The 22,238-nt window shown below is 44.5% G+C and overlaps 1 protein-coding gene across 4 annotated transcripts in view; it reads left to right on the top strand.

The window, feature by feature from the left end:
* SLC1A2 (solute carrier family 1 (glial high affinity glutamate transporter), member 2) overlaps positions 1-22,238 on the top strand; it is a 125,103-nt gene that overhangs the window by 92,981 nt on the left and 9,884 nt on the right. For all 4 annotated transcript variants that reach the window (XM_005864425.2, XM_005864423.2, XM_005864424.2 and 1 more), the window contains 3 exons: positions 3,470-3,664; positions 8,112-8,246; positions 18,324-18,555. In XM_005864425.2, the coding sequence (XP_005864487.1) occupies positions 3,470-3,664; positions 8,112-8,246; positions 18,324-18,555 (562 nt within the window). The remainder of the gene's footprint in view (positions 1-3,469; positions 3,665-8,111; positions 8,247-18,323; positions 18,556-22,238) is intronic.

Raw genomic sequence — 22,238 nt, 5'->3', positions numbered from 1 at the left:
TCACTGGTCAACACAGCATAAAAATTACACCTATCATATAATATAGATCTCTCCACTATTTAAAAAACTGCATAACAGTACTCGGTATGTACCACACTACAACCCCCATCGCACCCCTTGATGTACATTTAAGACATGTCGATTAAGCTGGACTGTGGCAAGCATCCTTGTAACTGCATCTCCGCAAGGCTGTCTGATGACCCTCCCAGGATCAATTTCTAGAAGTGGAATGTCTGAGTGCAATGGTCAGCACGTTGGTGGCTTAAAACATATCACCAGATTGCTCGTCAGGGAAGTGTGTTAGCTGAAGTCCCACTACATGGGTGTGAGAGGATGCCTTTCACCGCCTACTCACCCGCACCGGCAAATATCAGTTACTTCAATGCTTTCCAGTCTCATTGTGAAAAGTGATCTCATTGGACTTGCATTTCTTTGATTACGAGTGAGAGGAAGCATCTTTCTGTGTCCTTATTGACCATCCTGCCCTACCCACCCACCCCCTCCCGCTCTGTGAATTGTTTGTGATCTTAATTTCCTGTTGGGGTATTCATCCTTTCCTGATTGGTTTTCAACGCTCTTCATGTGTCAGAGTATTAACTCGTGTCAAATGTGACAAATAAGGTCTCCCTCAACTTTACAGTTATCCTAAAATTTTACAATACTTTCTGCCAATAGAAATTTTTAATTTGTGTGTTGTTGGAGTGGTCAGTATTTTGCTTTCGTATTTAGAATTTCAGTTTGCTTAGGTACATCTGCACAAAAGATTATAAAACATTACTTTATATTTTGTTCCAATACATTTATGGTTTTGATCTTTAGACTGCTTCAAAAATATTACAATTATCCTTTCTTGGAATAACTAGACATTTAACCCAGTACCTTTACAAGACAAGCTAAATCTTAAAGGCATGTTTGTATTGAAATCAGACAAATGCTTGGGTTATTTGACCAAAGCCACACAAATGTGAGGCCCTTTTCTCCTCCTTACCCTGTATTTCATTTGAAAAAAGAAAAAGAAACCAGTGTGGTTTTAATCTTCAGTTAAAATGTGGATGTGGAATTTTTTTTTTAAGAAAAAAACTTTTTAAGTCAACGTGACAGGAGTCACCTACTAAGAAGTATCTTTGCCATCATGGCCAGAGGGGGAAAAACAGAGCCGCAGGACAGCCAGCGAAATATCCTTCCACCCCCTGGGACCTTGGACTGAGTGGGGATGTGGAGGGGGCTGACCTGCTTTTCTCAGTGGACACAGAGGCCGGTGTCAGGGAGGCGGACGGAGGGGAAATGGCCTGGGACACACCTCTCTGCCTCCCTCCAACTCCAGTGCACGCTGTTAAAACGAACCTGGGGGAAAACTCTCCAGTATCTGATAGTTATTAGCAACATTCGAAGACTGTCATCAGCCATTGAGGCAGGAGGCCAAAAAACAATGTCTGGATGTGGAAGGACAGGAAAGGGTTAAAATGCTCAGGAATCAGTGTGACTTGGTTGGGTAGATATGGATATATATATATAGGCACAAAGCCTGTCCAATATAGAAAGTGAGAATGTCTTCATGCTTTATCAGTATTTCCCCTAATCTGTTTAATTATCTAAGGACCCCTTGGATGACATTTTGGGAACATAGATGAAATAATACAAATTAACATATTCCAGTCCTCCCAAACGTGTCCTTAGAGTCATACCATTGATAATCCTGGCTGCCAGCCATGGCTGGGCAGCCATTTCAGGCCAGTCGTGGTGTCCTGGCAACCCTTCGAAGGGGTCCCAGAAAGGGTGGAGTGGGGAAGGTGCAGGTAAGAAAGGGACCCTAACTTCTCATGAAAGCAGTGGGGACAGCAAGCCAGGTACCATGGCACCCCCACCTGTGAATGGAGCCAGACTCCATCTTCTCTCCCTGGGTTTATTTCTTCTCCCTACCTAAGACCAAGGAGACAGACCTCTAACCTGAAATCACAAAGAACGCTCCAGTCAGATGACACTGGCTTCTCTAGGCTGGTATTAGGAGCTTGTGTGTCAGTAGTTTGATAAGATGCAGGTTTAGGTGACCTGAGTTTTACAGCTTCCACTTCCTTGGTTCGGAGCGGGCCATGGAACCTGCATTTCAGGTAGGTTCTCTGAAGGTGATGGTCCTCTCCCACTCCCTGAGAAACTGAGCCCTCAGCAGGTGACTGTGCGGCTTGGCTGGAGCCCTAATTCTAAAAAGTAAAAGGAGGAACTATGACTAAGGATGTAAATGCAGGAGAGAAAAAAAACACACCAAAAAACAACAAAAAACAAAACAAAAACAAAAAAACAAGAGAAGAGGCTCTGCCGACATGGCTCAGTGGCTGAGCATCAACCTATGAACCATGAGGTCACAGTTCAAATCCCTGTCAGGGCACATGCCTGGGGGTGTGGGCAGATCCCAGGGTGGGGCATGCAGGAGGCAGCCAATCAATGATTCTCTCTCATCATTGATGTTCCTATCTCTCTATTCCTCTTTCTTCCTCTCTGAAATCAATAAAAACATATTTTAAGAAAGCACACGAGAGAATAGACCACAAAGCAATCCGGTGGAACTCTGAGTATTCTGCATTGCTTTTCATGTTACTTAAATTTTGAAGCCAGTCTACCTCCCCTCCCAGGCACCTCTACTCACATGGAAATAATATCCTGGCCTTCAGTAAATCTTATCCTACAGGTCTCTTGTTTTAGAAGATGCATGACCTTGTCAGGCATTCTGACCTTAGAGCTTGGTCATGTGGTCACGAATCCCCGTGACGCCTGGGAGGAGTGGGGGTGAAGTCACTCCATAGTGGGTCTTCGGTTAGCTACAAAGTACATGCTTCTCTGCCCTATGTCGTTGGAGAGACTGTAGAGTTGGCCATTTATCAGGGAGTTGGAATGCCTGTGAGGGTCCCCAGTGAGTAGTTAGAAGCTTGGGTTCGGGCTGAATGGTGCTGAATGTGTTTGTCCAGCCTTTGCAAAATTAGCAGGCTCAGCTCAGGGCAGTTCCCAGGGGCTGGACGCAACCCACGTAGTCATCTTGTTGGAATCAGTGCCTCTAACATGAAATTATGGGTCATTCAATAATTCCTCATTCCATTTCACACTTGACAGCTGATTCTTTTCTAACTCTTTCCCCCTCTTCCATTCTAACTAAAGGCTTCAATATTAATCCAGGATGGAAATAGTGACCAAAGGAAAAAGAGAACTTGCAGCTCTGAGTAGATCTCAAAACCCTGGACCAACGAAAATATTTTGCTGCCGATTAGCATGTTAATAAGAGTGAATTTGAGCCTCCAAATTACTCGTTTTCAATTTGGCTCCAGGCACTTCTTTTTTGCATGTCACCTTGCTCGACTGAAACAGAGGAACAAAAATGTGGTGGTGCCATTTCAGTTTCTTTGTTCTGCTTCTCTACAGTGGACCTAACCCTTCCCTCTCCCTCCTTTTCCCTCTCCTTCTCTCTCTCTCTGTCCCTCAGCGCCGGAACTTTGCCTGTCACCTTCCGTTGCCTGGAAGAAAACCTGGGGATTGACAAGCGTGTGACCAGATTCGTCCTCCCGGTCGGAGCAACCATTAACATGGACGGTACAGCCCTGTATGAAGCAGTGGCTGCCATCTTTATTGCCCAAATGAATGGTGTTGTCCTGGATGGAGGCCAGATTGTGACCGTGAGGTGAGTGAGGTGGGTGGGGTGAAGCCCCCAAACAACCTTTTTACCTTGTCCCCTTCCACACTAACTCCGTTTGACAGGGGCCACTTGAATTTCAGTTCTCCTGGCAGGAGAATGATGAAGGAAATAACACAGGAGAGGAATTATTGGCTGCCTCAGAGGGAAAAGATTGTGGCAGGGGAGAAGCAGGCTCATACCAGTGCCTTCTGCTTGTGTTGGGCATGAGATTGCTGTGGAAACTTGATATTATTTGAACTTGAACAACCCTGTGATGTCGCAAGGCAGTTATTCCTATGCTCGTATAAAGAGATGAGGAGGTGCAGGCTTCGAGGGGCTTGGACATTTGTCCAAGGCTACGTCATTAGTAATGAGCTAGCAGGGCTGTGTCTGGGGCCAACATTATCTGACTCTGGATCTAGTTTTCCTTTCATTAAAATATGCTCCCTTCAGCATTCCAGGTGGTGATGGATGAAATGATGAAATTCTGCAAGGAAGAGATTCCTCAATACCACATAAAACATTTTATTACAAATAAATAGCAAGTAGGTTTGTTTTGAATAAAGCTATTGTTACCATATGTATCATTTAAAAAATTTAGAAAGAACACTTTCCCAAGAGGTCATGAAAAACACATGGCTTCTCCATAAACTTAAAGATCACACCTACTTGCCTATATTAATTTATCCAATTCTCACAACCACCCTGTCAGCTTAGGGGGCTATAATAAAATACCATAGACTAGATGGCTAAACAATAGAATTTATTTCTCATAGTTCTTGGGTCTGGAAGTCCAAGATCAAGGTGCTGGCAAATTCAGCTCCTGATGAATGCCCTCTTCCTGGCTTGCATATGACCTCCTCCTCGCTGTTTTTACCGACATGGTCTGTCCTCATGTGTGGACAGAAATAGCTGACCTCTTAAGTTTCCTCTTATAAGGGCACTAATTTCATCATAAGGGCTCCACCCTCGTGACCTGATTACCTCCCCAAAGCCCATCACGTTGGAGAGTGGGGCTTCAACAAATGAATTTTGGGGAGATATAACTCAGTTCATAGCAGTACTATACAGATGCCTCAGTTTCCTCATCTGTATAGTGGGAACAATAATCACATAGTCTAGGGAGGTTGAGAGCATTGTGCCTTGTACATAGTCACCTGTCAATAAATGTTAGCTACTGGTATTATTACTGTTATTGATACTAAATGAAATATAATACTCCTAGAACATGAAAGAAAATATGACAGCAACATAGTGAGGGAAGACATGCTTCAGGTCAGAGTATCAGGCCTTTTAAATCATGTCCTAACTGCATGTGAGACTGCCAGCCTCCCTTGTTTTAAAACTCAAAGATGAAAAGGGTGCCTTAGTGAAGCCCCTTCTTTTGGAGCCAAGCAAAAATGATTTCTGGTCCCTGTGTTCCTGGCCTTGAAGACAACCACACCGCCCATCAAGTTCACACCATTAAATGAGAACATAGAGATGGGAGAATGGACCAGCGGCCAAGTGGTTGGGATTCATTAACTCAGAGTTTTTAATGTGGGGAGAATCAAGGGACAGCAGGTATAGCATGGCATTGGAATGAGGCAGGCGAGTGTTCAAATCCCAGCAGACCATGTTTGAGCTGTGGGACCCTATGTTTCTCCACCCATTGATCCATGATCTCCTGCTGGAGAGCAAGTACTACCATATGAACCTTGCAGAGCTATCTTGAGGTTCTGCTAATGTGTGTAAGTACCTTGCACAGCATCCAAGAACCAGCCCTAGAGATGTGAGCCAGGGAGAGGAAGGACAGGAAAAGGGACAAAGGAATGGAAGAGAGCTCACTGCTCAGGGAGCTTCTGCAGGACTTAGAATTGCACGGACACTCAGCCCATGAGGACATGATTGGGGTGGAGGAACTGAGGGGGAACCAGCTGCCAGGAAGTGTTCTCTTTGTAGAATTTGTCACACACAACCAAGCGGTAACCAGACAATGTGGCCATAGTGCCCAGGCATGTGTAAGAGTGACTCATAACAGAAGCAGCTGGGGTTGTAAAGCAAACGGCTGAGGCCAAGATGGTTGGAACTTGGGGAGTTCCCCTTCCCTGGTCAGGGAAGTGGCTGAGAATTCCCACCTTCCAGCTCTTGGGGTTTAAGGGAAGTTTTCATTGCAAAGCAGCCTCACCCTGTGGAGATTTCCCAATAAGAATAATATTGGACATTTATTGGGGGGTTATAATGTGCTTAGTATCTTCTAAGTGCTTTTTATTTATTAGCTCCTGAGGACCCCGTGCGTGAGACCCCATGATTATCTCCTTTTCTCAAATAAGGAAATCAAAACACAAAGAGTTTCAGTTGCCTAAAGTCATGTGGTGAATAAGTGGCAGAGCTGGGATTTGAACCCAGGTCGTTCAACTCCAGAACCTTCAATGATGATCACAGCACATTGCTACTTCCTGTCACCCAGATGGGTCCAGGGAAAATGGAGTTCCCTAAACCCTAACACCAACACCGTATTGGTGGGGCAGGGAAGAGCACAGATGAGTTCTGTAGATCCCTCCAAGGGAAGGTGTCTTTACTGTAACAGGCCTAAGTGTGGAAGGAGGACAATATGGAAGGATAAGGCTTACCACAAAATGTCCCAGGGCTTTCCTTTCCTCATATGTGAGATTAGATAAATTCAGGTCCCTCCCAACTGGAAGACCCCAGGATTCTTTTTTTTTTTTTATTGCTTAAAGTATTACAAAGGGTATTACATATGTGTCCTTTTTTTTTCTTCCCCGCCCTTGACAATCCTCTGGCCCCCCCCTACCCCGCAGTGTCTTATGTCCATTGGTTATGCTTATATGCATGCATACAAGTCCTTCGGTTGATCTTTTACCCCCCTCCCTCCTGCCCCCCACCCCTCCCTGGTCTTCCTGCTGCAGTTTGACAGTCAGTTTGAGGCAGCTCGTCCATTGGTTATGTTTATATGCATGCATACAAGTCCTTCGGTTGATCTCTTACTCCCCTCCCTTCTGCCCCCCAACCCTCTCTGGCCTTCCCACTGCAGTTTGACAATCAGTTTGAGGCAGCTCTGCCTCTGTATCTATTATTGTTCAAAAGTTTGTAATGGTCTTTATTATCCATGAATGAGTGAGATCATGTGGTATTTTTCCTTCATTGACTGGCTTATTTCACTTAGCATAATGCTCTCCAGCTCCATCCATGCCGTTGCAAATTGTAAGAGTTCCTTCTTTTTTACAGCAGCATAGTATTCCATTGTGTAGATGTACCACAGTTTTCTAATCCATTCATCTACTGATGGGCACTTAGGCTGTTTCCAGATCTTAGCTATGGTGAATTGTGCTGCTATGAACATAGGGGTGCATATATCCTTTCTGATTGGTGTTTCTGGTTTCTTGGGATATATTCCTAGAAGTGGGATCACAGGGTCAAATGGGAGTTCCATTTCCAGTTTTTTGAGGAAACTCCATACTGTGGAAGACCCCAGGATTCTGTGCTTTGTTACACTCACGGTCTAGACTTGGTTACCCCAGTTTAGGAGCCTGGTGGAGCTCCTCTGGAAACTCTAGAATGTTATTACTGCAAAGAAATCAGCCCCCCTTTCTTTCCAGCACCCACAAAAGCAAGTTGGGAATCTGTATTTTCAGAAGCATCCTTCCACTTAGAAATGACAGCTTTTATAAATGGCATCTAGGAAGGAGGAGACAAAGTCACTGCCCTTTGCTGGACCGCAGAGGCCCCTGGTGTCTCCACAGGGAGCATGAAGCCTAGATTAACCCCTCTTCCAGAGATAACTTCAAAATGGTGCTGGGTGTGCCCTTGGCATTGCTTGGAAAGCAAATGACGAGATGCCTCAAAAAGAAACCTTCCGTTATTTCATTATCATTTCTTGGCACCCTCTGTCTGAATAATGGATTTTCCAGTCCATGATGAACTGTCCAGGCATCTGAAGCCTAATGTCATTTGGAATCTGTTGATTTGTTCCCCCGATGTCCACTGGGTCTGGATATTTGCTATTCTGAGTTCTCATGTTAACATTGGCAATGGTCTTCTCAGATTCTTGCCACGTAGTCCAGAAGTCTCTGGTGCTCACAGAGACATAAAGGCGTAAGCAGAATGCAGTGGTCTTCCTGTGGGAGCATTAAAGTGACTTGTTTTTCTTCTTTAATATTGCCTTACCTGATTTTAGAGCCACGCTTATTTTATTTTAGCTTGTGATAGACTAGGCTACTTGAATATCATGATGGGGATAAGGCTCCCACCCATGAATTTATAAGTTTCCATTGCAGCTAAGAAGAATCCAAATAGACCCCAATTCCTGGGTCTTGGAACTCTAGATTTTGCTATTTCTTGGGAAGAAAAGGGAATTTATGATTGCAAGGAACACGAAAGCTTAAAATTGCCAGAGATGGTTTTGCCAAGGCCATTTGCTCCTCCCGTGACCTGACCTTTTCTGTTCTCACAGCCTCACGGCCACACTGGCAAGTGTCGGCGCAGCCAGTATCCCCAGCGCTGGGCTGGTCACCATGCTCCTCATTCTGACAGCCGTGGGCCTGCCAACGGAAGACATCAGCCTGCTGGTGGCTGTGGACTGGCTGCTGTAAGTGTTTGCACACGGGGTTCTTCTGGGGATGTGAATACTGCCTCCAGGGGTGAACTAGATGCAAGGTTGCAGCCAAGAGCTTAGCTGATTCTTTTTGCAACTCCCTCACTACCCCCCCACTCTAACATTTACTGAGTGCTGATTTGGAAACCAAAGGGAAAAAAAAGATTGAATCTTTGAGGGCCTCACTGTCTAGTGGAGGAATCAGATAGAAATTATAATGCAAGGATAGAAGCTTAGCAATAAGGAACCAACTACTGCTGCACGCAAAGGATCTCAACCCATTATGTTGAGTGAATGAAGCACAAAGGAGTATATACTATATGATTCCATTTAGATGAAGCTCTATGAAAGGCATTAAAATACCTTGCAATAGAAAGGGATCCATGGTTGCCTGAGCCCAGGGGTAGGGGCTAGAGGATTAATTGGGAAGTTGGCCCAAGGAAATCTTTAGGAGTAACAGAGTGTTCCATATGCATAGGTGTGTATAGGTGTCTACATTTGTCAAACAATGCATTGAAAATTTACATGTGTTGTATGTGAATTACTCTTCAATAGCGTTGATTAAAAGGATAGTGACAGAGGCACCATCCCAGTCTAGGATGGGAAGGCAGAGCAAAGAGATCAGGAAACAATGAGCATGGCTACTGAATTTCAGTGCTCACTATATACCAGCTACTCAATTGAGCACTTTACATCTTCCTCTGACAACTGAAAGTCTGGTGGTATTACTCCCAAATTATAGATGAGGAAGCTGAGGTTTAGGGTGGTAATGTGACTTGGAAATGAACAGAGATTTGACCCTAGGGCTGCTTGGTTTTGGAGGCCACCACATTCATAATTATGACCATATTTAAGTTTCTAATGGCAGTGATAGTTGAGCTGAATCTCAACCAGTAGGTAGAAGTTGCCCAGGTATACATACTGGTAGATGGAAGGGGAAACAGGACATTCCAATCAGGGCAGCCCGTACAAAGGCTCTGAGGCATTGTGGGGACCAATGAGTGGTTTAGTATCGTTGGAGCACAGGGTGTGAGGCAGGAAGTGCCAAAAGGTCAGGCAAGATGGACAGCCTTAAAGGCCACGAAGAGAAGCTTGAACTTGACTGCACACATAGTCCAGCACCTTTCTCAGTGAAGGACATTTTCCTATTGTAGGGTGTGACCTGCACATTCACAAAGGTGGGCCAGATTAGCCAGATGGTCCCCAATAAGGAGATTGTAATCAGTCATTGCTAAGGGCGCATTAGTGCTCTGATGTTCCGTGGGCTGTACACAGGTGCCTCCTGACGAGTCTCGGAGCTGTATGATGGGGGCTGGTTGGTGCCATTGACTTCAATGTCAGAGGCACAGAGTGGCAAGGGCTGGCACAGAGGTCCATGGCCAAAGCACACATTTTAAAAACTGCTCCACATGCCTGTGGGAGTTCTTCTGACATGACTGGCATCGATTTTAAAAGCCAGAAGCCACATTTTATGGACTTGAGTTTTCCTGGTGCTAAAATAAGTTCCTCCCTGTGCTATTTTAAAGAGAGAACCATGCCCGTGGCTGAAGAGAAGAAGGGCATCGGGGAAGACTAGAATAGAAGATAGCCTGGTCTCTCCATAAAACTTGCCTGCCATGGAGGTTTAGGTTAAAATGAGAAGTGGCTTCCTGGACATATTCTCCTTAACTCAGGAGATTTGTAAGGAAAGTTATGAATCTTTCTGACTCATTCTTTTGTCACCAGAGAAGTTCTCTGGAAATGCCTTTGGAGGGAAGGTGAAGAGCATGTGAAATTAACTCTTATCTGTCTCTGCCCATCTCTCTCAGGTGGTGGTGATGGGGAGGGGCCTCATGCTAGCTTGGTTGTTCTTCAAGCCCTGTCACAACCCCTTTCTTATGACATTTGCAGACAAAGCAGCCATGGGCAGCTGAGGTCTGGTGGTGGGGTATAGCTGGAAGGACTAAGGGAGAATAGAATTGATTGAAGGAGACAAAGGAGTGAGGTAGGTTTTGGGGAGGAAGACAAAGGGAAAATGACAACATTGGCAATGGTTTGGGGACTGAGCACACAGTAGGTGTTCAATAAATGCAACCACAGAATTGCTGCGTACATAACAACCAGGGCCCTTTCTACACAAGAGCTAAGACAGAGTGAGTTATTAAAATCTCATCTAGTTCTCCTGTGACTTTGTTTACTTAGTCCTCCACCTCTTTGTCCCTTGAGCCTCTCAAACCTGTGTTGTCATCAAGTGCCCCTTGCCTACTGTGATGACATTGCCTAGTCTTTTCTTGGGCTTATTTCTGAGGCCCCAAATTCACTGTTAGAGATTCATCTTTTAAAAATTATTCTTATAGAACCTGCCTCCCCCCATTATAATGCAAATGCTTTTGACTGGGGGAAAAATGCACTAATGTTATCCAGGAATGAAAAAAAGGAGCTTGTATTTGTGGGTACCACAGCATTTTTCACATCTGTTGACAATTAATTCCTAAAGAGCCCTAGTGTGTATTTCACAGAGGCAACCAGGAATCAGAAGGGTCAGGTCTCTCGCCTGAGGCACAGGCAAGCTTGTATGGCCAGGTCAGGGCCCTGCACCCCAGCCCACACAGCATCCTAGTTAGTACCAAGCAGGTCTAACAGTGGGAAGCTGAGGTGGAGAGGTCCAGAGTTGGAAAGGTTGGAGAAGACAGACCTATTAGGGTCATGGCTGGTTCTACATGCTAACCAGAGGACTTTTTGTTTGACCTGTTTTTTTCCCTCTTCCCAGGATTAAAACAAACAAAACAAAACAACACAAAAAGCCTAAGTAGGGACAAATGGGGTACAATCAAGGTCTCAGCCACTTTTAGAATTCAAGTTCTCTCATCCCAGGAGGTCAGCCATTGTGGGCCTGGGCTTCTTGGCAGTCAAGCCTGTTGGATAAGACTCAGATCATGAACCATCCAAGACCCTGCCTACTTTTGACCTAAATGCTAGCGAATGGAAAAGGAGGGCTGGGTCCTCCCAGATCACCCCACAGGTGCTCGCATGCTCACACTTGCATAGAGAGTGGGGCGTCCTCACTCCAGGGTTGAAATGCACTAGCAGAAGGGAGTTGGCTGACTAACAACAAAAATGATGACACATTGGGATTAACTATATTGATGACACTAAATTTGGTCCCAGGCTGGGCTGGAAAGGAACGAGGGAATGAGGAGCTGTCCTCAAGTTCTGGGGTCTGCTCTCTGGTGATCAGGGGAAGAGAAGCAAAGAGACAGGGTCCGAGCCCTACACTTACTCTCTGGACTTTGGGCAGGTTGCTTACTCTCTGGACCTCATCATCTGTATAGGAAACAGTAACTTATCACTTCGAAAGCAGAGTCTAGACCCAGTGCCCTTGAGTGTCCTTCTAGTTGTAAGACTCAGGTGATGGATGTTTGTATACCCAGTGCCCTTGAGTGTCCTTCTAGTTGTAAGACTCAGACTAGGATTCTGCAGGTGATGGATGTTTGTATACAAAAAAAAAAAAGCATGAATGTTCCTTTTAAGAAGAGAAGAAAAAGGAAGGGTAGAGGATCCTGGGAAAATGTGCATAGGGGTCTGTGCGTAGGTAGGTCAGACCTGCTTTGAATTAGTAATGGTGCCGCATTCTTTCCCAGCAGCAAGAGACGTTCCGGAAACACGCTCTTAGTCATGGGCTCCATGGCTGTTGGGTGCCCGTTAGTGTATGAGTGGCGCAGGGGGATGAGTTGAGATGGAGGGAGGCTGCTCATTTCCGGGGTAGAGTGGGATGTTTGTTCCTCTAGGCAAGAATGATAAGCTTTCATAACTCTAGCAATTTTTCAATTTAAAACCAAACAAAGCCTGCAGTGACATTTAATGTGCCACGCGGTTTGCCAACTGCTGGAGACCAGCCACCCCATCACTGTCCGCCAAGCCCTGGGCGCTTTCCAAAGGGCAGGCTAGCTGCTCTGTAAATGTCATGGTGAAAACCAAGATTCTGGGCCCCAAAAAGTGCCCGAGTCCTAGGAACACCGGATGGGCAGGGCTGGTAAAACTAGAACCTTCCCCAGAGTCCAGGAAACTCTTTGTGTTGGGAATCCTTGGCAGATATTTTTCAACGACCTGGCTGACACCCCTCTCACTGTGAGGAGACAGGATGGAGTGAAAACTGGGAGCCTGTACCAGGGAGAAGGGATAAATACCTGGGTCTGGCCACAGGTGGGAAAAGAAAAGCCACAGTAAAGTGAAAGCTGAGGGAATAATGGCCCATTTATCACATGAGACTGCTGGTGAGGTCATTTCCGGGGACACCTTTACTAGTTTGGATATAGTTGAGATGGCACTTATAAGGAAGGCCTTAAAGGGCCTCCACCCTGCAGGGGATACTGTGACTCTCCCCTGTTAGCATCCCTCCCTGGAAGAGATAGAGCAATGATTCCCAAACTTGAGCATGCACCAATCTCTCCTGGAGATTCAGAAGGTTGGGGGGCGGGGGTGAGGGGGACCAAGAATGGGCATTGATAACAAGTTCCCAGGGGATGCTGATGATACTGTCCAGGACCTCACCTCCAGAAGCAATGGTCTAGAGACAGGGAAGGGGAGCAGGAGTTCTCGATTGTGCGTAGTCGAGCATCTCTATATTTTTCTGAGCACCAGTTGACAGAGTTGACAGTTCATGCATCCATACAATGAAAACTGATGGGAGGGACGCAGGCAGCTAGCTAATTTTTAGTGAGTGCTCCTTAAGTGTTAGACATTGTTCTAAGCACTTTACATGGACTCCTTTAAAAGTTGAAGCAAGTTTTGAAGCAGCTAATAGTATTGTGCCTATTTTACAGGTGAGCAAACTGAGGCTCAGAGAGAAGTAACCCATCCCAGTTTAGTGGATATTAAATGACTAACCTGGAGTTCAAACCCAGATGATCAGGCTGTTGTTCCTTGGGGGTTCCAGGCCTGCCAATTTGGGTTCTCACTTCTTATTCTGATACATGCACACAAACTCTCTCTCTCTCTCTCTCTCTCTCTCTCTCTCTCTCTCTCTCTCTCCCACACACACACCACACACACACACACACACACACACACACACACACACACACACGTCTGGTGGAAAAGAAAAGCTATTCTTACATTCACCATATCTCTGAACATTCCAAGGGCTTAGGCTGAAGTCTTTTGCTCATTTTCCCCTCCATCTTACCTTATCTCCAGTCTTTGTTAACCTCTGCATGGGCCGTGACCCTTTTCTACTTAGTCCTTCCCTCCTCTGACAAACTGTCCCTGATTCAATGCAGTATAATTGCAGATCAGGGCAGTAGGGTGATTGTTCTGCACAGCAAAATCATTCTTTAATGTTTCACCAGAGAAATACATGCTCATGGAAAAACAAGGGGAGGGGAAAATCTCCAAAGAGTTATAAAATGAAAAAGGAAAAAAAATCTCCTTCACCTACAATCGGATCATGAAGGAGAGCAGGACAGGCCACCCTGAAATGTTCCAATTGGCATGTGGATTATTTTTAGTTGAAGGCAATCAAGACCCAGCAGATTTAGGAAAAACTTTTTACCTCCCCCTGAACTGCTGAAAGAATTTAGAAAGGGGGCCTGTACCAGGAAGAGAGCTCTTACCAGAGATAACTTTTTTTTATCTAAGAGACTAATCTGTGTGGCAGGGCAAACATCTGTTTACCAAACGTCTGTTCTTCTCATCTTCCTGTGAATCCTCTTCCTTCCCTTTGAAACTCCAGCCCCAGCCCTTACCCTTAGCTCAGGATGGTATATGAGCCTCGTTGCTTGACTGCTGGGAGTCTCATGTTTTTATGAGGCTCCCATATATACAAAATTAAACTTGTTTTCTTCCTGTTCATCTGTTTTATGTTCATTTAATCATTAGACCAGCGAGGAACCTAGAAGGGAAGGAGGGACAGTTTTTCCACCCCTACAATCTCAAGCCTTGTTTCTCTGAAGTAATCACTGTTTATAATTTTAGGTAGCACAAAAATATAAAAGTTTAATATTAGGCATCCCTTTTCTTGAAAAAGAAAATCCTTCAGCATTCCCCACCCCTGGAATCTCTCCCTACATTCCCCTGGGAATCTCTCCTACTCATGTGTAGTCCCAGCCTCAGTCTCTCCCCATCGTGCTGGGCCTCCTTGCCCTCTGTCCCCTCATCTTTCCCCAGCTCTCAGGACACCGCTCTCATTTCCATAGGTGAGGTCACTTGGCTCTCTGTCTCTCCCTCTTCTTTGTAGGTCTTTCCCAGAGTCCTAACTTTTCACCACCAAAACATCCAACTGATGTTTACTAAACAAACAAACAGTTATTTTTCTAGACTTAATCTGCCCTCTTAAACTAACCTACCCCCCCCCCCCCCCCCCCCATACACCTGCCTGTCCCCTTCCCCCGAACCTGCCCATGTCTTACAGAGATAAAACATGGTACCAGCCCTCAAAGAACTTATAGTTTAGTAATGGGGACAGATGTGGTCAAAAAAAATCCCAACAGAATGTATTAAGTGTAAAAAAAAAGAAATGTATAAGACTTGGTGGAGGAATAAAAGAGGAAAAGATATTAGTTGGAATAATGATGATGATGATGATGATGATAAACAATGATGATGATGAGCAGCCAGGGTTGAGCACTGCGTTGTGTCAGGTACCGTGCCAGGTCTTTTAGATGCGGAGTTTGGCAGAGGACCTCTCAGATGACAAGCAGTTATTTTCTTCTCAACATGCTTTGAGGTGGGTATTGCTTTCTCTGTTTTTCAAAGGACAAAGCTGAGCAGGAAAGGCTAAGTAACTTGCCCTGCCGGAGCCAGGATGACAATCCAGGCTCGAATCCAAATTCACACTCAGCCAGTGCTTCCGTGGTCTCTCCTTCCCTTCCTAAACTCAAGTGGCTTAAGCCCTTGGGTTCCCAGAATTGTGCCAGCCTTCTCAGCTCTGGGGCCTCAGGTGACCCCCCTGCCACACTGGGTAGCAGGCACGATGGCTTGTTTGTATGAATGTTAAGTTGAATTATACGAAACATTACAGGACTTATAAAAATGGCAATTTCATATGGTTTGACCCAATAGAAGGAAGCAGATGAATATTGCGTGAATTTGCGTCCCCGACTCTGTTCTTCTGTGAGAAGCAGGACTTTCAGACAAGTCCATGTCCTCTTGCCAGAGGATTTAGATCAAGAGATAGACAGGAGAGACAGACACCTTGGCTTTTCTTCCAGGGAGCCAGACCCAGTGCCTCAGCGTGAAGCAGGTTATTCAAATCCCTCTCTTGGCTTTGGTTCCTGGTGGCTCCAAAAGCTGTGTCATCTGTCGTGAATCCAATCCAATAAAACATTCTACTCTCATCTCTCCTCCTTCTCACAGTCCTGACACAGCATCCAGACCCAAGGATAGCATCAAATGCTCTAAAATTCTCTTTACCAAGTAGCCTAAAAGCTCCTGAGGTCAGCAGGGTTTCCTAAATGCTCAGAGCAGGTTGCAAGAGAAAATGAAAGTATTGGCCTGTGAAGGAATTTTCCACATGTGAACCATAAACTCCCATATCCTGCTTTTGGCCAGAGTCGGACTTCCCCAGAGTTGGCCAGATATTCCCCTGGTGGCCTCGAAGACAAAGCAAAAATTCTTTTATCTTCCGTCTCCCTCCATCTACCATTCCTTCTCTTCACCTTCTCAGTCATCTTCCTGAATATGTTGATTATCTGTAATGTCTTCCTCACCTCTTGGTCAATGTACCACCTATGGGGAGTTGACTTCTCTCTCTGCCTCTGCATTGAAGGTGCCCTTGCCTGTCAATACTTGCCTCTGGGTTGCTACAACCAAGAGACACTTCTTTTTCTTATGTTACCTGAGCTCTAGGTAGTAGTGGGCATTGTCCATCACACACTTATTTTTGAAACAAGATTCCCCCAAACTCTTCTACTTTCCTTTCACTTTTGCTGACTCTTGTTCCTTCACACATTCCTTAAGTGTTGTCTGCTCTTCTCACTCTACATTCTCTCCAAGGATTGCACTAAACATGCCCTTGGCATCCACCCATGGCCGCTCTAGGTGTTGACTTCTAATTCACTACCTGCAGCTCACATATCCCTTTTGATCTTTAGTCCACACCCACACTCCAAACCATTTGTGGGCCATCTCCCCTCTTCTGGGTCAAGGCCCTCACACTCAGTATGACATCAGAATCTTTCCCACCCCAATCAGTTATAACCCATAAATATGATAGCACTGTCCACTGGCTGCCCAAACCAGAACCCTGAGGAAATCCTTGACTCTTTTCTCTTTTATTCTCTATAACCAATCAATTCTCAAGTCCTGTAATTCTGTCTCCTAAATCTCAGATTCATCTTTCTTCATATCCACCACCTCTTCACTAAGTGGACTTTGCTCTGTCTTGTCCTTCATCAGTCCATTCTTCAGAATGGAACATTGGTGATCTTTCTCTCCAATGGATTCTCATTAACCTTGGGATAAAGTTGTAACTCCTAAACTGGGCTGATAAAGCCTTACATGATTTGGTCAGTTCTTACTTTCTGCCTCTCATTAGACATCCTGAATGCTCCTGAGTGCTTCTACTGCCTAGATTTCACATGTATTATTTTTCTCTTCTCTGTAACTCATTGTCTCAGCTCCTATCTCCCCCTGAAAACATGAATAAAGATGGAGTCTTGAGGTCATTCACAAAATCAGGCACTTGTACAGATTGCTAAGAAGCCCCAGTATAAGGGTATGAGGGGAAAAAAACCCTGATAGTAGTTAAGAAAAAGCATGGACTCTGGAGGCAGCCTAACTTGGATTCAAATACCAGCTTTTTCCCTGACCTGGACTAAGATGTCTCACCACAATCTTTACTGAAAATCCTTCTTCCTTCCTCCCCCGCCCCCACCCCCGTGTGTGTGTGTGTGTGTGTGTGTGTGTGTGTGTGTGTGTGTTTCCAGCATTCTTCTCTCTAGGATTTTGAGTGTCTCATCAACATTTGAACTTATGGATGAGAGAACAGCTTACTCTTAAGAACTTAATTAGTTTTCCAGTTGCTGATCTTCTAAAAGAGAGAGTTATCAACCATCCTATTTTTTTTTTAAATCAGAACTTGAAAAACAAGATTTGAGAAAGGTTTTTTCTTAACAGTTTCTTGTTCAAGAGGCACTTGGGAAGATTTAATTATTTTAGGGTAATAAAGAGAACCAGACAAAGTAATTTGGTTTTTCCAGGATGCATAATCACTACACATATTGGTCAGGAAGAAAATTGTGGCTGAGTCTCTTATCCAACAGCTGTGTCTATGTATATGTGTGTGTTACCCTGAGGTGCAGGGGAAAGGCAGTGTTAGTTCCAATCCTTACAAAAACATGAATTTTCTACTATTGGAATTCATAGGTTGTTATTCTTTACTGTAGAATTCATAAATAAAATAAGTAGAAGTAATCTTTGAAGTGGAGTCTTTTACGAACAATTTAAATCAAGAATACTGGATTTAGCCCTAGCCAGTTTGGGCTCAGTGGATAGAGTGTCACCCTGCGAACCGAAGGGTCCCAGGTTTGATTCTAGTCAAGAGCACATACCTCAGTTGCAGGTTCCTTCCCAGCCCGAGCCCTGGTCAGGGTGAGTGCAGGAGGCAACCAATCGATGTGTTTCTCTCACATCGGTGTTTCTCTCTGCCTTTCCCTTTCTCTCAAAAATCAGTGGGAAAATATCCTCAGGTGAGTATTAAAAAAAAAGGAATACTGGATGCAGCTAGAAGTGTCTGGAGCCTGGGCACTAATTCTGAGATCTAGACACGTTATTTTCCTCTAATCATTCCTTCCCTCCTTCTCCTCCTCCTTTTTCTTTGCTATTGTTTATTGGGTTCCTACCTTTCACCAGACAATTTTCTAAACAATTTATGTACATCTTCTCATTTAATTTTTACACAAGATTATAAGAGAAGTATGCCTGTTATCTCTAACTGACAAACAGGGAAATTAAGGTTAAGCAACTTGCCTGAGACCAGGCAGAGGGAAAGGGAAAGCCTGAACTCAACCCTAGGTCTCTGGTTCTAGACCTTGACCTCTCAACTACCATAGCATTCTGCTTCCTCACTAAACATTTTCTGTTCTCTGTCTCCAGGGACAGGATGAGAACGTCAGTCAATGTTGTGGGTGACTCTTTTGGGGCTGGGATTGTCTATCACCTCTCCAAGTCTGAGCTGGATACCATTGACTCCCAGCACCGAGCGCACGAAGACATTGAAATGACCAAGACTCAGTCCATTTATGACGACATGAAGAACCATAGGGAAAGCAACTCTAATCAATGTGTCTATGCCGCACACAACTCTGTCATAGTAGATGAGTGCAAGGTACCTTTCCCATTCATGGATATCGAGACCTGTATATGATAGTGCATGCTCGATTTCTTAAAATGAACACCAGAGCCCTGCATGTATTATTGTCACATTTATTTTTCTAAAGCATCATGTAACCCAAGCTTCCGTGAGTCCCAGATCATCTAACTCTGTGTCTAACATGGCTGGAAATCAACAGGTCTAACAGGGAAAGAGCCAATCAGTTGCTTCTTTCATCCATATGATGTGCAAACTCTCATTCTGATTCCCCCACCTACCCATCCCCAAATTTGATTGTTTTTCTTGAATATTTTGCCCAAGAATTTGTGGTCTCTAGGGTTTTGCTGGCTTTCAACTTCTCTATTCCTCAAGTGAAGCACCAGGAGAAATACCCAGAACCATTTGATTTATATAGCACAAGTTTTCCTTCCTGCTATGAATCATGTATTGGCCAAAAAGGTGCCCACATCACTGTGCAGCTGCTTTCGGTTAATTATTTTGGTGGGAATGTGAGTTGTGACCTGGCAGTCCCTTTGCTCCAAGTATGGGGAAACTTTCAAGTAAAGGATAACTATCCTTCAGGACGATCATTCATAGATGTCTTCTAAAAACCACTACATTTCACACACTGCCTGGCAGCACCCTCTTCCCTGAAGCATGGATGTTCTGGACTCTCCTAAGCCGTTGGGTGCTGAGTCTTCAAGCTCCATAAGCTCTTTCTAGCCTTCATTGTAACTAACTTGACATTGTCAAAGGCAGTGTCATGACCAGAGCGAAGCAAACTTGGAGAAACCCTGGCAGGTGAGCAGAGTCAACTCTGAGGGTTGGGTTGCTAGAATGGTCCCAGCTAGCATTTGAGGAAAATTTGAACCCAACAGATATTTCTGATACCTTTTTGATTCCTGTTGATAAGATCTCATTTAGTTGATTTCTTTATGTGTTACCTCTGGGTCATTCTAAATATATACGATGGCTTCTGCCAGACCACTTAGGATGACACAGAAGTAATCCTCTCTACTGGACTGCAACATAGGTCCAGAAGTCTAATGGACCAGCCACAGCCTTTCGCTCCTCCCTTCTATATCAGGCCCATGTGTGAGTGAACCAGGGCTCTGATACAAATTAGGGACCCCACCCATCATGCAATGGAGGCAATTGCATACATTAATTGACTCCATTAAAATGACTTAAATTATTAGTAATTCAGATGTATCTAAAGAATATACTCCATTTTCCTAGAAAGTTAGTGTTTCGTACATCTAAATAAATGTGCTGGATTATTTCCCATTAAAATGTTGGTTTGGATCAACAAGGATCAACATTCCCAAGGAATGGCTTTATGCTCTATTATACTCAATAAGTATTTATTGTGTGCCTTGTGAGGTTTAGTTGAGCAAACCCATCTCATTCCTATGACCATATATATTTTTATCACATTCATCAAGTGTTTATTGAGTGGCCATTATCTGCAAAGCCTTGAATTAGGCATGGGAGGACAGGAAAATGAATGTACAATTTTGAAGTGGTGATAAGTTTTGATCCCAAATGACTGCCATACAAGGACACATAGTAGTAAGGAACAAAATGAAATCACATATTTTTTAATTTTGCAATTATGTATAAGAAGACTCCTAGTGGTTAATTGTCTATGCTGTGACCTTTATTGGGGCATTGTAAGAGCTTAGTAATACTGTATTGAAGAAGGTATGTAGGCATGGAGATATCCTTAGATTTCAGACTTCCTGGACTTTTTTTTTTCTTAAAGAATATCAGGAGAAATTTGCTTCATTTGTTTTAAGCAAAACATTCAAGTTCTAAAAGGAGATGTTGGTCAATTGTCCCCTGTCAGTCAGACGTAAGCCCATGAGGAGAGGAACTGTGTCCCCATTTGTCAGTACTGTGTTTTAGCACCTAAAGCAGCTCCAACCATGCAGTAGGCGCTCTAGAAATATTTGTTGAATGTAGCCTTTTAGCATCTTGACCCTATGCTTTAATTCAGGTAATCTTTTTTTTCTGGACAATTCCATAGAGATAGTGGCTCAGTCTCCATAACCTACTACCCAACCAACCACCCTGCACACTTGTTGAATTAGCTTTTAGGTCAGGGGTGGGGAACATCCTGCCTGTGGGCTGTATAAGGCCTGAGAAATCATTTGGTTTGTCCCTGCCAAGCATTAGGGGTGAGTTAATTAAATGATCAAATGTAGCAGGATAATTTTTTTTAATCACATATGAGAGTTTATTCCAATACTGCCAGCAGTATGGAAGAGCAGCAGTTCATCCACAAAAATCTAGCAGGCTAATTTTTCAGTTGATAATTTTGTATGGCCTGCGAATGATGTTATAAATATCCAAATGGATCTTGGCAGGAAAAAAAGGTTTCCCACCCCTGATTTAGATGGTCAAGTAGTGAAACTGAGCATGTCATGGAAATGATGCAGCAGCCATATTGCCTTAGTGGCTATTTTGGCAGTTTGGATTTTTTTAGTGATGAGATTGGGTTCAGCTCAGTGAAGGTTAGTTGGTCCTCAGGTGTTGCCAGGTGAGGCAAATTGACTCTCCTCACTCTCTAGACCAGCCGTGGGCAAACTACGGCCCGCGGGCCAGATCCGGCCCGTTTGAAATGAATAAAACTAAAAAAAAAAAAGACTGTACCCTTTTATGTAATGATGTTTACTTTGAATTTATATTAGTTCACACAAACACTCCATCCATGCTTTTGTTCCGGCCCTCCGGTCCAGTTTAAGAATCCATTGTGGCCCTCGAGTCAAAGTTTGCCCACCCCTGCTCTAGACCAACTAGCTGAGTTGACACTGATGTGGGGAGGCAGCCAGAGCTATGGAGATGAATTAGCACACTTTCCCAGAATATCTGAATCACATTGATTCATGCCTTTGAATTTCCTTCTGATCCATGCTCTGTCTCACTGTTTTCAAAACTGAGATGGGAGACATCAATGCTGACTGGCAGTTCCCTCCCTGTGTTTGCTTTTCTGTTACTCGGGTGGTTGGAGCAGGAGGGGTGCAATGGATCGGGGAGTGGAGTCCCAGGTTGCTTTCATCCAGCCAGCAAGGGAAATGCCAAAAAAAGCTGCTCTCCCAGCTGCTGTTCAAACACAGGCCCCAGCATCAAAACAACAATAAAAGGACAACTCCCTCCCCCAAGTGCTGTCTGGTTTTCCAAAGGCACCACACTGTGATTGAGAATTTTGCTCAGCTACGGATCTGGTTCCTCACTGAAAGCCAAATGGGCACATTCAAGGTCAGAGAGAACAGGCAGCTTTCTCCAGGCAGACAGCGTGCTCCTTCCTGGCAGTCCCTCCTGGCAGTTCACTGAAGGGGAAACCACTTTGCTGCAGCTCTGGTCAAACTTTAACCACATTAAGCATCGTTATGTCACCTTGGTCTCTCTGTTTCCAATCGCTCGCCTTGTGAAGTAGTTTGAAAGTGACGCAATAGCTTTTTGTATTTTAATCATAGTAACTGCACGGGAGGCGGTCGTTGCTGCTTGCATGTGGGGGCCTAATGGGGACTGGAGGAATGACTCCTTTTTATTTTCACTCGCTTGGTTCGTGAGGGGCACTGGGTTTTCTGTTCCCAGCATGTTGTGTGTGTCCATAACGCATGCGTTTCACTTCCACTCGGGGAGGAAGATCAGATTTCTTTCAAACATTGCCGCGTTTGTCATGTCTCCATGTT

Source organism: Myotis brandtii, unplaced genomic scaffold, assembly GCF_000412655.1.
Source record: "Myotis brandtii unplaced genomic scaffold, ASM41265v1 scaffold187, whole genome shotgun sequence".
Lineage (NCBI taxonomy): Eukaryota > Metazoa > Chordata > Mammalia > Chiroptera > Vespertilionidae > Myotis > Myotis brandtii.
This window is presented reverse-complemented; position numbering and strand designations above follow the sequence as displayed.